This window comes from Neofelis nebulosa, chromosome 12, assembly GCF_028018385.1.
Source record: "Neofelis nebulosa isolate mNeoNeb1 chromosome 12, mNeoNeb1.pri, whole genome shotgun sequence".
Taxonomy (NCBI): Eukaryota; Metazoa; Chordata; class Mammalia; order Carnivora; family Felidae; genus Neofelis; species Neofelis nebulosa.
In genome coordinates this window covers 54,119,229-54,134,068 of record NC_080793.1, presented here as the reverse complement: position 1 = coordinate 54,134,068, position 14,840 = coordinate 54,119,229, and the positions used below count along the sequence as shown (strand labels likewise).

The 14,840-nt window shown below is 36.9% G+C and overlaps 1 protein-coding gene across 8 annotated transcripts in view; it reads left to right on the top strand.

Moving 5' to 3' along the window:
- CCDC171 (coiled-coil domain containing 171) overlaps positions 1 to 14,840 on the top strand; it is a 314,999-nt gene that overhangs the window by 56,868 nt on the left and 243,291 nt on the right. For 7 of the 8 annotated variants that reach the window (XM_058695287.1, XM_058695289.1, XM_058695288.1 and 4 more), the window contains 2 exons: positions 5,532 to 5,624; positions 9,801 to 9,961. The exons of the other annotated variant lie outside the window; for it this stretch is intronic. In XM_058695287.1, the coding sequence (XP_058551270.1) occupies positions 5,532 to 5,624; positions 9,801 to 9,961 (254 nt within the window). The remainder of the gene's footprint in view (positions 1 to 5,531; positions 5,625 to 9,800; positions 9,962 to 14,840) is intronic. 8 annotated transcript variants of the gene reach the window in all.

The window sequence follows — 14,840 nt, the reverse complement described above, 5'->3', positions numbered from 1 at the left end:
AGCTCTTTGTATATTCTGCATACTAGACTCTTATCAGATACATGATTTATAAATATCTTCTGTCCTCTAGGTTGCCTTTCACTTTTTTATAATGTCCTTTGGTCCTCAAAATTTAAAATTTTCATGAAGTCCAATTTTTTTTTTCTTTTGTTACTCATGCTTTTGGTGTTGTATTTCAGAATCTGTTCCCAAATCTGAGGTCATAAATTCTATGTTTTCTTCTAAGAGTTTTATGGTTTTAGCTCTTATATTTATGCCATTGATCCATTTGAATTCATTTTTATATATGATGTGAGTTAGGGGTCCACATTTATTCTTTTGAATGTGTATATCCCATTGCCTCAGCACTGCTTAATAAAAAAATGATTCTTTCTCATAGAATGGTCTAGGCTCCCTTGTCAAAAATCAATTGACCATTGATGCAGGGATGTATTTATGGACTCTCAGTTCTTTTCTGTAGATCTATAGGTCTGTTCTTATGCCAGTTCCACATTGTTTCAATCACTGTAGCTTTGTAGTAGTTTTGACATCAGGAAATGTGAGTTTTCCAACTTTGCTCTAACTTTTCAAGATCATGTTAACTTTTTGGAAAGTGCTTTAGTAAAATTGGCTTTAATTCTGTGTCTGTCACCTTATGATGGTGAAATTGCTTTTTCATATAATAGCTAATAACTTTCCATGGGACTAATGGTTGGTGTGAAACATGTTTTGAGACAGGTGGTAATGAGTATGAATGGAATATTTTATTTGATATATCTTAATATTTTGACAATATAGGTAGGAATTGACTGGTTCAAAGTCTCACCTTCCCACTGACCTTTTTTGCTTAGGAATGAATGGCTTAGTTTATTTTAATGATCTTTTCTGGTCAGAATACAATTTTGTTGGTAAATAATGATACCAGTACCATACTTCCCCACCATACTTCCTTTGCTTTTGTTGCTGTTTTAAAATGTTTTTCAGTATGGAAAATTTCAATCATCTGTGAAAGTCAGCAGAATACTAAAATGAACTTCATGTGCCTATTACTCAGCTTCAAGAATGATCAACTGATGGCCAACATTATTTCATGATTATCAGCTTCCCTTCCTCACCCCCGGTTTATTATTATTTTTAAAGTTTATTTATTTATTTTGAGAGAGAGAGAGAGAGAGAGAGAGAGAGAGAATCCCAAGCAGGCTCCACACTGACAGTGTGGAGCCCAACATGGGGCTCGAATTCACAAACCGTGAGATCATGACCTGAACCAAAACCAGGAGTCGGTCACTTAACCAATTGAGCAACCCAGGCACCCCACCCCCAGTTTATTATTTTAAAGCAAATCCAGACGTCATATAATTTCATCCATGAACATGTTAGTATGTATTTCAAAGAGATAGGAGTTAAAAAATACTAATTATTAAAAGAAATTTTTTTAAGTAAACTCTATGCCCAATGTGAGGCTTGAACTCATGACCCTGAGATCAAGAGTTGCATGCTCTACTGACTGAGCCAGCCAGGTGCCACAATACCAATTATTATTACACCTAAAAAAGTAATAATAACTCTTTAGTTTTTTTTAAGTTTATTTTTATTTATTTTGAGAGAGAGAGAGAGCACATATGTGCACAAGTGAGGGAGGGGTAGAGAGGAAAAGAGAGGGAATCCCAAGCAGGCTCTGCACTGTGAGAGCTGAGGCTAATGTGGGGCCTGATCCCAGGGCCTGTGAGATCATGACTGGAGCGGAAATCAAGAGTTGGATGTTTAACTGACTGAGCCATCCAGACACTCCTCTTTAGTTTTATATTTCCTCATTTCCTGTTTTTTTGAATCTTGAGTCTTGAGTTGTCAGACTAAATTATAAATATTTACCAGTTTCATCTTTCAGTGGAATGCCCGTTATTTCAAAATACTGTAGCAGTATAGGATATAAATGTCAGATTTTACCTTTAAAGATACTGTATTCTACTAACTTAAAAAAATCATTTTATTGTTTTGGATTTAAATTCAATTTAGACCCAAAAGATCACATTTGGACTTACTGCTTTTTCTGCCCTCTGGAAAAAAGTCTTTTCTAGTAACTCACTAAGAAATATTATTGATAGGATGGCAAAATCTAACTAAAGCACATAAGTCGGTGTAAAAAAATATTTTGTGAGTTTTATATTTGTGAAACGGAGTGATTGACTGTCGAAGCAGAATTGCTTCTTGACTATGAAGGCTATTAGTAGCAAAAGGACTACAAAGTCCTCCAGAGAAGAAGGGATATTTGAAACAAGACGTCATAGGAACATGCTTTGCTCAAAAAAAACTAGTCATTTCTTACATATTCACAGACTGCTTGATTCATTTGTGAATTATCCAGTTTTTATTTATACTCCTCCCTGTGTGATTCATTACATTACTGTCTCTGCAAAAAAAAAAAAAAAAAAAAAAGGAAATAAGGAAAGGGTAGGAGGAAAGAGGAAAAATCAAATTAATCAAGTTGGGCCTTTAAAAAACTTCAGCTTTGGGGCGCCTGGGTGGCTCAGTCGGTTGAGCGTCCGACTTCGGGTCAAGTCACGATCTCACAGTTCGTGAGTTCATGCCCCGCGTCGGACTCTGTGCTGACACTCGGAGCCTGGAGCCTGCTTCGGATTCTGTGTGTCCCTCTCTCCCTGCCCCTAATCTACTCGTATTCTGTCTCTGTCTCTCTCAAAAATAAATAAACATTAAAAAAAAATTTTTTTTTAAAAACTTCAGCTTAGGCTAAATGATAAAGTAAATATAATTAATAGAAACTTCTTTCTTGTCCAAATTTTATTTGAAAAGGAGATCAAATTAGTAATGCCTTACTCCATCACTATTGAATCATCTTTATTTGACAGACAAGACTCTAGGCATGGCTTTTCTTTGCTACTGTTACCCTGAAACATCTATAGCCGTCCTTGCCCCCAACAGGCTTTTGGTCATGACCAGTGACCTCTTTGGGACTAGGAATCCAGTGCTTCCCAGGGTTGCATTTTCTGAGCAAAAATGGCATTCAAAAATAAAGCCCTTGACTTCTGATTCTGGCCAGAAGTTGACCCCTATCTGAAAATTAATAAATTGGACTTCATTATAATGAAAACTTTTTTTAAGTTTATTTATTTGGGGGGGGGGGATGAGTGGGGGAGGGGAAGAGAGAGAGGGAGACACAGAATCTCAAGTAGGCTCTGTGCTGTCAGTGCAGAGCCCAACGCGGGCCTCCAACTCACGAACTGCAAGATGGTGACCTGAGCTAAAACCGAGAGTCGGTTGCTTAACTAACTGTGTCACCCAGGTGCCCTGAAAACTTTTGCTTTGTGAAAGACACTGTTAACAAAAAGACAAACTATAGACTTGGAGTAAATGTTTGCAAATCACATATCCAGTCAATGATTTGTATCCAGATTGTATAATGAACTCTCAAAACTCAATCAATAATAACAAAACAACCTAATTAAAAAATGGGGAAAAGATCTGAGTAGATATTTCACCAAAGAAGGTATACAGATGGTAAATAAATATGTGAGAAGATGCTCAATGTCATCTGTCATTAGGGAAATGCAAATTGAAACTGAAATGGAATACCATTACATGCCTATTGGAATGTCTTAAATCACCCTCCTCCCAAAAACGAAAAAGCAGAAATTGACCATGCCAAGTGTTGTTGAGGGTGTATAAAATTATAAACAATTCAGAAAAGTTTGGGAGTTTCATAAGACATTAAACATACACCTACCACATGACCCTGTCATTCTTCCCTTCACTGTTTACCCCCAAGAAGTCAAAGTACATGCCCTTACAAAGACGTGTGCACAAAAGCTCATAGTTTCATTTGTAATTGACTATACTGGAAACAACTCAAATGTACGTAAACTGGTGAACAGATAAGTCAGTTGTGGTGTATCAACACAGTGGAACACTTTAACAATAAAAAGGAATAGACGGTTGATAAATGCAACCACATGGTGAATCTCAAAATAGTTTTGCTGGGAGAAAGAAGCCAGACGATACAGAATATATGCTGTATGACTCAATCTCTATGAAATTCTGGGAAATACAAAGTGATTAATAGTGACAAAACCAGATCAGTTGTTACTTGGAGATGGGGGTGGGGTGTTAAGGGCTGGAAGAAATTACCAAGAGATGGAAGGAATCTTGTAGGCGTCATGGAATTATTTCTTATCTTGATTATGGCAGTGACTTCATGTGTGTGTATATACACTTATCAAATTACACACTTTTTAAAAAATGTTTATTTGTTTTTGAGAGAGACAGAGACAGAGTGTGAGCAGGGCAGGGACAGAGAGAGAGGGAGACACAGAATCTGAAACAGGCTCCAGGCTCTGAGCTGTCAGCAAAGAGCTTGATGTGGGGCTTGAACTCACGAGCCTTCGAGCTGTGAGATCATGACCTGAGCTGAAGCTGGCCGCTCAACCAACTGAGCCACCCAGGTGCTCCAAATTACACACTTTTAATGCATATCATTTATTACATATAAATTATACATCAATAAAAAAGAAAAAAAAAAGCAAGGACTGGAGTATTCTTCCTGAGCATGATTTTCACACGTTTTTTTTACCATGTCTTTTACAATCTTGGAAAAGCAGTTAAAATGAGGCTACAGTAATCTAAAGTGTGATTTATATCCACTTAAAAAAAAAGTTTTTAATTTTAATTCCAGTGTGTTACCATACAGTGTTATATTAGTTTCAGGTGTACAATATTGTGATTCCACAGTTTTATACATTCCTCAATGCTCATCATGATGAGTGTGCTTTTAATCCCCTTCACCTATTTCACCCATCCCCCCCACCCTCCTCCCCACACCCCCCTCCCCTCTGGTCACCAACCATCTGTTTATCCTCTATAGTTAAGTCTGTTTTTTTATTTGTCTCTCTTTTGTTCTCCCCTGGATTCATTTGTTTTGTTTCTTAATTTTTTTTTTTTTAACGTTGATTTATTTTTGAGGGGCAGAGTGTGAGCAGGGAGGGCCAGAGAGAGAGAGAGAAAGACACAGAATCTGAAGAGGCTGCAGGCTCTGAGCCATCAGCACAGAGCCGGACGTGGGGCTCGAACTCACGGACCGCGAGATCATGACCCGAGCCGAAGTCGGAGGCTTAACCGACTGAGCCACCCAGGCACCCCAATTTGTTTTGTTTCTTAAATTCCACACGTGAGTGAAATCATATGGTGTTTGTCTTTCTCTGAGTGACTTGTTTTGCTCAGCATCGTAGCTGCGTCCATGTTGTTGCAAAGATCCATGTCCACTTTAAACATCAATGTCTGGGGCGCCTGGGTGGCTCAGTCGGTTAAGCGGCCGACTTCGGCTAAGGTCATGATCTCGCGGTCCTTGAGTTCGAGCCCCGCATTGGGCTCTGTGCTGACAGCCCAGACCCTGGAGCCTGTCTCAGATTCTGTGTCTCCCTCTCGCTGACCCTCCCTTGTTCATGCTCTGTCTCAAAAATAAATAAAACGTTAAAAAAATGTTTTTTTTTAAATAAATAAACACCAATGTTTGTGAGCTTAGCCTTTGAATTTGTTTTCAGGCAACTACTCTAAGAGTGAGGAAATTAGAAGAAAATATTGAAGCAGAAAGAGCAGCACATTTGGAGTCAAAATTTAATTCTGAAATTATTCAGGTAAAGCCTAAGCCGAAATTTTTTTGGTATGGATTTTATTAGGCAGGGAAAAGCGGGATTCTGTTCAGAGAGCTAAGGTGTGCATTTAGAATGGGTAGCATATTGTTAAGGCACTCATTATCCTATTCGTATCAGGATATAGTTGAGGATGGTTTTTACTATATTAGAGGAGGGGTTGACACACTACAGCCCACAGGCTAAATCTCACCCTTTGCCTGTTTGAGGGAGGTTTTGTCTTGTCTGTGGGGCTTCTGTGCTGCAGTGGCAAGGGGGGGTGGTTGTGACAGAGACCTTATGGCTGGCAAAGTCCAAAATATTTACCCTCTGGCCTATTACAGAAAGATTTACTGATCAGAGTATTCTTTTTATCAACAACCATGGGTTGAATTTCTTTTTTGAAAACACTGAAAAAATAAGCACCTTCATTTATCGTGTGTATATCCTGTGCACATTACTTATCACTGTATTAAGAGCTGAAGGTGGGGGACCTGGGTGGCTCAGTCAGTTGAGAGTACAACTTTGGGTCAGGTCATGATCTCATGGTTCTGTGAATTTGAGCCTGGCGTCAGATTCCCTGCTGTCAGTGCAGAGATTTGGATCCTCTTTCCCCCCCTCTCTCTCTGCCCCTCCCCCATTTGTTCCCCCCCACCCCCCAATAAATAAACGTAAAAAAAAAAAAAGAGCCCAAGGGATAAAGGTGAAAGAACTCCTTTTGGAACTTACATTTCATTACCAGAAATACTGTATATTTGTATCTATACCTGTACATCTATACAGATACACAGATAAATGTGTGGATAGAAATATCAAATACTAAAATACTACGGGGCATAATAAAGATTAAATGTGAGAGGGGAATTAATTGAAGGCATCCTAAAGGAAGGTGTCCTTTAGGTTTTAGAATGAGAAGGAATTTCTAAGAGAAGTGAAGGCATTCCAGCTGGGGGTTGGCAAACTACTGTGCATGGACCAAGTCTGGCCCATAGCTTGTTGTATATAAATCAAGTCTCACATAAAGTTCCAGAAATCTAAATTCCTTAACTTAATGTTTCTAAAGTGGACTCCATACCCAGTGTGGGGCTTGAACTCATGACCCTGAGATCAAGAGTTGTATGCTCTACCGACTGAGCCAGGTGCCCCTAAGTTCCTTAATATAATTTGGATTTTTTTTTAAGACATACACTTTCCCTTATATTAAATGTTAATTAATAAAACTTGTGAAGTTTTACCTTATTGTTTAAACATGTCTTAATATAGGGTGTAACTAAGCTCATAAGAAATTTATAATAAATTATTTTTTTACTTTTATCTTTAATGAAATGCCTCCTTTACCTGCAAAATTCTCAGGCCCATGTATTTGAGTGTTTGTATTTTAGGCAAACTTGTACAAGTTAAGCTTTTCTTTAAAAAAAAAAAAAGATTAAATCACCCAAAAATAAGCAATAAGGCTAAAGTTTTAAGTTATGAAAGAAGTACAATTCAGAAATTAAGTTTTTCATTGTAGTTCTAATTTATACCTGGATGTATATATAGTTAATAGCTATAAAAATAATTATTACATGTATAGTTTTTACTCACATACATTAATATTTCATATTTAACCTAGGGTTTTGACTGTGAAAAAAAGCCAAAGTTTATATTTGAACCATACACATCTGTAAATACCGACAAGTATTTTCAGTGAGGTACCTCTAGTAAAATTCAGTTTCAGATTAGTTTAAAAGCAAATGAGACTACTAAATAGTTGTAATGAATCACCATTTCATCATAAACTGTAGTTAAGTTTGTTTAGATGCTATATCATAAAAATGAGAAAGTAGACTCAGAGAGTTGACTCAATTAGTAATTTGAAAACGACTTCTCTTTCAGTTGGATTGATTTGTCCTTTGTGATTGAGTGTGCTTATTTTCTGAAAGGAGATAGCAATGCAGGTAGAAGAAAATGTTGTCCAGATTTATTATTTTACTTGTAAACATTGGATTTAGACAAAATAGCAGAGAGAAATAAAGTTTAGGGGCGCCTGGGTGGCTCAGTCAGTTAAGTCTCCAACTTTGGCTCAGGTCACGATCTTGGGGTTCATGAGTTCCAGCCCCGTGTCGGGTTCCGTGCTGACGGCTCAGAGCCTGGAGCCTGCTTCATTCTGTGTCTCCCTTTCTCTTTGCCCCTCCCCTGCTCATGCTCCGTCTCTCTCAAAAATAAATAGACATAAAAAAAAAAAAATTGAAAAAAAGAAAAAGAAAGTTTAAAAGACCGAATCTCAAAAATTACCAGGTTGTATCTCCATATCTATTCTATTTCCTTACGTTAGTGTAAGAATGTTTCAGTTATTCCAAAATATTTTTGGATAATTACAAATAATAATTCTGGTGATTATTTTTTGTATGGATTAATTTAAGAACATTTTTATGTTGTCCTAAGCTTCATTTCTTGGTGACTTCATCTTTTTTACTTCAGATTGTCTTTTGCCGTCCCCATGAGGCTTGTTCAGAACTTTTCTCTGATTTCATGGCCCTTTGTGCCTGTTTCTGTGACAGGAGCCACTTACATATTCTCGTGTGGTCTCTCCTCTCCTAAAGACTAGGAGCTCTTCAAGAACTAAGACTGTCTATTTTCATGATTATCATATAATACCTTGAGCACTAGCTCATTGCCTGGCACATATTAAGTGCTTAATAATATTTATTCAAACATTTATTAAACAAATATTATGTATTCATATGTGATATTAACTATATATTGATATTAGATAAATATTATCTCATTAGATCTTTGTAGCAACTCTGTAGATAGTCTGTTTATGAGGATGATGATGATGATTTACTGTTTACAGGTGAGGAACCTTAGGTTTTTGGAGGTTTAGTAATATGCCAGAGGTCACCTAAGTTAATTTGTAGAGCTAGAATTTAAACGTGAGCTTTAGGATTCTGAAGCCGATTTTCTATCTAGTATAAAGCGTTTTCTACCACCCCCCTTCTTTTGAACTTAGCGTTCTAATTTTTGTTTTTAACTTAATTTTCTGAAGAAGGTAAAACATAGTTCAGAAATCAAAACAATATTAAATGGATGAGAACTCTTGCTTTCACTCCTGTGTCTCCCTTCAATCTACCCTATTGCCTCTTACTTATTCTTATTTTTTCCACTTGTTTACCCAAAATATAGACTTTATCTGGACTTTGCTTTATTGATATATGTTAACCCTACATAGAGAACCACATAGAGAACTTCCTTTTCAAAAACTCTTTTTTTTTTTTTTGAGAGAGAGAGAGAGAGGGTGCAAGTGAACGAGGGGCAGAGAGAGAAGTGGGGCTCACCCGAAGCAGGGCTCGAGCTCACCTGATGTGGGGCTCGAACTCATGAACTGGGAGATCATGACCTGAGCCGAAGCCAGATGCTTAACTGACTGAGCCACCCAGGTGCCCCTCAGAAGTTGTTTTGTAACTTTTTTTTTTTTTTTTTTTTTTTTTACCGCTGCATATTCTTCTTTTATGGGAATATACTGCTTTGTTCCTCTGTTCTGCTGTCATTGTTTACATGGAATCCAGTTTTTAAAGTGTTTTATTATATAAAGTTTCAGGTATATGCAGAAGTAGAGAGAATTGAACAATGAGCTTCCTGTGTAGCCATCACTTCAAGATTTACCTCGGGCCAATCATGTTTTTTATTTATTGCCCCTGTCTACTCCCATCCCTATATCACTTTGAGGCAAATCCTAGATATCCCACATTTACAAATATTTTAGTCAAATAGTATTATTCGGTAATAAAAGTTTTACTTGTCAACAGTAAGAAACCTCTAGGAGTAAAACTTTATTGAGATTCTAACGATGTTAATGTAATGGTGTTTCTCTTAAAAGGGGAAGAATTCTTTGCTTTTGTTTTCAAAAACCACTCATTTTATTATGTTTCATACAAAGTTTTGAACGTGGATTTGTAGGTCGAAATCAGGCACTTTGATAAGGCATTTCCATAGCACAGTTAACTCTTCTTCCACTCTTCCTTCCATTAAACATGTTCAGAAAGGGAATACACTGTCTTTTGTTTATTTTCCTTTTTAAACCAAAGCAGAAAGGAAGAAGTTTAGGTAAATGATGATCTGCTACTGATAAATTACGCTGTTCAATTTGACTGACGCTAGCGTTTCCTTCCTCGCTTTAACTACTTCTCTGACATCTGGTAGTTACGGATTCGAGACCTTGAAGGAGCTTTGCAGGTCGAGAAGGCCAGCCAGGCAGAAGCTGTTGCTGACTTGGAAATGATCAAGAATGAATTCAAAGAAGTTGAAAGTGCATATGAGCGAGAAAAGCATAATGCACAAGAGAGCTTTGCAAAATTAAATTTGTAAGTCTTTTACTGTAAAATTCTTTAAGTTAATGTAAAGGGTTTATGAAACCTACATAAGTATGAATGTGTAGTATTTTAGTTGTAGTTCTCATTGATGTCAGTGCTAGTTTGCGGATAAAAGATTTCATAAAACAGATCTATACTTCTCTACTTTTTTGGATTTTGAAGTATCATGGCTATTCCAAGTGGTCTCAGAAATGCAATTTTTACCCTATAAAGTAAATATGTTAATGTATTTTGTATTTACTGATGTAATACAGTATCTTTAAAGACCTTGATTTCTAGGCCACCTGCAAAGGGCTATGTGGAGATGGATAATGTTTGAGACTTTCTCAAACTACGGGCATAATAGCAGTAGGACTAATACCACTCTTAGTGGCTCGCATGCATTGTGGCTCACTTGGCGTCTAGCATTGCATGGTTTCATTTAATTTATATAACACCCCATGAGGTAGCTTCTCTTTTTATCCCTGTTTTACAGATGTGGAAATTGAGGCTTAATGAGGATGGGGACACACAACTAGTATGTGGCAGAGTCAGGATCTTTTTGATTCCTACTGATTTTAACCTTTATCAGTTCAAAAGCCTTTTCATCTGGAATGTTCTGTAGGATGCTTTAAAAGTTCATAATTCTTTAATATGTTTCCAAAAAAAATGTTGATAGTAGATTTTTTAAAATACAATTTATTGACAGATTGGTTTCCCTACAACACCCAGTGCGCATCCCAACAAGTGCCCTCCTCAATGCCCATCACCACTTTCCCCTTGATAGTAGATGTTTTAAAGCATTTCTCCCCATAGGGTGAAATACATCCCACCATTGGTACATGACCTGATAATAGGTTGGTATATTAAAGTTGTGTATTTATTTTTAATGTTAGTTTGTATATGACAAATAGATCATGATTTTCCACTTACAGCAATGACATGAAGATTCCTCTTAAAATACTTCATTTGACATAAAAAATGAGTTAGAGAAAAGCATTATTAAATAGTAGTAATTATTACAGGTATAGCAAAATCATAAAGATGGCACTTGAAAGACTGACTTAAAAAACTGATGTTGAAAAAATTTAAAATTCTTTACCTGAGATTACTGTTATTGGTAATGCTTATAATATTTTAAACCAGTAATTCTGAACTGAAAGTTTTTGCTTCCTCTAGGATGACTTAGATGACCTTCTGTGAATGTTACTCTAAAGACTTATCCTCCTGTATTTCCTTTGAACCATTGCTTGAATCTGCACATTTATATATAAATACGTTTGAAGGGCCTTTATATAGAATATAGTGCAGACTTTTTAACTGTTGCTTTGAGATAATAATTAGAATCTGCAAGTGAAAGAAGCCAGACTGTACTCCCAACAAGTAAAGCTTTCACCAGTGAAATAATAGGCTACTTTGGGGAACTAGTGAGTTCTCTGTCTTGGGAGGTTCAAAACAGAAGGTAGAAGATTCTTTGTCATGGGTATTGAAGAAGAGAATCCTGCAAAAGTTGGACTAGTGGAATTTTAAAAGACCTGCTAACAATGAAGCTCCAATATTTTGTTTTAAAGTAAACTTGGGGCGCCTGGGTGGCTCAGTCAGTTGAGCATCTGACTTCAGCTCAGGTCATGATCTCACGGCCTGTGAGTTCGAGCCCCATGTCGGGCTCTGTGCTGACAGCTCAGAGCCTGGAACTTGCTTCGGATTCTGTGTCTCCCTCTCTCTCTACCCCTCCCCATGCTCATGCTCTGTCTTTCTCTCTGTCAAAAATAAATAAACATTAAAAAAAGTTTTAAAGTAAACTCTGCCGACAATGTGGAGCTCACACTCAGGACCCTAAATCAAGAGTTGCATGGTCCACCAACTAACTGAGCCAGCCAGGTGCCCCAAGCTCCAGGATGTTAATCTATGTGCTTTTCTAATCATACCCCAAGCCAATTTTTTTCTTTAGGTTTGTTCTGCTATTATTTGTGTTTTGGTGCTTGAAAAATTTTACTCAAATTTTGTATTCCAACAAGCATCAACTAACAATTCTAAATATTAGTTACATATTCCAACTAAGCACCAGCTAACAATCCAAAATACTTTAACACAGTGTCCCTTATCCATTCTTCGTCTCTATATAACTGTGCTATAATAATAAACAGTGAATATTAAATAGTAATTAAAGTCCACTACTCATTTCTGTGACTCCGTTCCTGTGACTTCTCTTCTCCATCGCATCTTCCTTTTCTTTGTATGTAACGTGACAGCCTCTTCCGTTCCAATGATCTGTGGTACTACAGGGAATGATATGGCATGAGGAATGATTGGTTAAGCTATTTCATTTTCTATTTGTACTTCTGACTTGTCTTCAGAATCTTCTTTTTTTTTAAAAAAAAAAATTTAATGTTTATTTATTTTTTAGAGAGAGAGAAAGACAGAGTGCAAGCAGGGGAGGGGCAGAGAGAGAGGGAGACACAGAATCCAAGGCCGGCTCCAGGCTCCAAACTGTCAGCATGGAGCCCTACGCGGGGCTCGAACTCACCAACCGTGAGAACATGACCTGAGCCGAAGTCAGTCACTAAACCGACTGAGCCATCCAGGCGCCCCCAGAATCTAATTTAAAAAATACTTTAAAATGTTTTAAAGTCATGAACTCTCACATATTGAATTTTCAAAGTAGCTCTAAGTTTGGGATCATGTATTTCAAAAGGAAACTTGGTAGATTTTAGGTCTTTAAGGTAAATAATACCTTAAAAAATTTTTTTTAATGTTTATTTATTTTTGAGAGAGAGAGAGAGACAGAATGTGAGCAGGGGAGGGGCAGAGAGAGAGAGGGAGGCACAGAATCTGAAGCAGGCTCCAGGCTCCGAGCTGTCAGCACGGAGCCCGACTTGGGGGCTCGAACCCACGAACCGTGAGATCATGACCTGAGCCAAAGTTGGACGCTTAACTGACTGAGCCAATTAAGCACCCTGGTAAATGATACCTTTAGTTTACAACTTTGAGAGCAGGGAGTTTGGGGTAGGACATTGTTTTACCTGTTGGATAGAACTGATGCAACAACTGGTGATAAAGATTTTGTAGAGAAAATGCTGCCTGAACTTTGCCTAAGGTTCTTAAGCTTCTTTTTTTTCCCGGGTAGGTCTAGGTCAGGAGAAAAATCTTGTGTGTGTATTTTGGATTTATGATTTTGGTCAACCATTTCATAACTGTGAACATTCCTGCATGAAATTATTTTAGGTGGGATATATATGTGTTTATATATATTTTACATACATATTGTAAAGATCTCAATGAAGAATTTGATACCAATAACAGGCTACTTTAAAAAAATATATATTATATATAGAATTTTAGATAGAATAGATCCCTCTTCTGTATTTCTATAATCAAATTTTCTTAGTTATAAATTTTTTTTTTTTGCATCTATAAGTTGTAGTATGAAACTAAAGCTTTTAAATAATCTTTTCATTTTAGCGTTTTTTTTAATGCCAGGTCTTTATTAGCTGTGGTAACTGATTGCCTGGAATTGGTAGGGGGAAGGAGATCATGGTAACTTTATATCTAGTTTGAAATTAAATAAAAAATTTTTAATGTTTATATATTTTTGGGAGAGAGAGTGAGATGGAGGGTCTGAAGTGGGCCCCCTGACACGGGGCTGAAACTCATGAACTCTGAGATCATGACTTGAGCTGAAGTTGGATGCTTAACTGACTGAGCCACCCAGGCGCCCCTAAAGTTAAATTAAAATTAAAACAACACTGTTCAGGAAGAAATGGACAGGTTCCTAGAAATATATAAACTACCAAAACTGAAACAGGAAGAAATAGAAAATTTGAACAAACCTGTAACCAGTAAAGAAATTGAATTAGTAATCAAAAATCTCCCAAAAAACAAGAGGCCAGGGCTGGATGGCTTTCCAGGAGAAGTCTACCAAACATTTAAAAAAGAATTAACACCTATTCTTTTGAAGTTGTTCCAAAAAATAGAAATGGAAGGAAAACTTACAAACTCATTCTACGAGGCCAGCATTACCTTGATTCCAAAACCAGACAAATACCCCACTAAAAAGGGGAACTATAGACCAATTTCCCTGATGAACATAGATGCAAAAATTCTCAACAAGATACTAGCCAACTGGATTCAACAATATATTAAAAGAATTATTCACTAAAATTAAATAGGATTTATACCTGGGATACAGGGCTGGTTCAATATCCACAAATCAGTCAATGTGATGCATCACATTAATAAAAGAAAGGACAAGAAGCACTTGACCGTCTCAATAGATGCAGAGAAAGCCTTTGACAAAATACAGCATCCTTTCTTGATAAAAACCCTCAAGAAAGTAGGTATAGAAGTATCATACCTTGAGATCATAAAAGCCATATATGAAAGACCCTCTGCTAATATCATCCTCAATGGGAAAAAACTGAGCTTTCCCCCTTAGGTCAGGAACACGACAGGGATGTCCACTCTTGCCACTGTTATTCAACATAGCACTGCAAGTCCTAGCCTCAGCAATCAGACAACAAAAAGAAATTAAAGGCATCCCAATTGGCCAAGAGGAGGTCAGACTTTCACTCTTTGCAGATGAGATGATACTCTATATGGAAAACCCAAAAGATTCCACCAAAAAAATGCTAGAACTGATCCATGAATTCAGCAAAGTTGCAGGACATGAAATCAATGCACAAAAACTGGTTGCATTTCTATACACTACTAATGAAGCAGCAGAAAGAGAAATCAAGGAATCGATCCCATTTACAATTGCACCAAAAATCATAAAATACCTAGGAATAAAGCTAACCAAAGAGGTGAAAAATCTATACACTGAAAACTATAAAAAGCTTATTAAAGAAATTGAAGACAACACAAAAAAATGGAAAAATATCCCATGCTCATG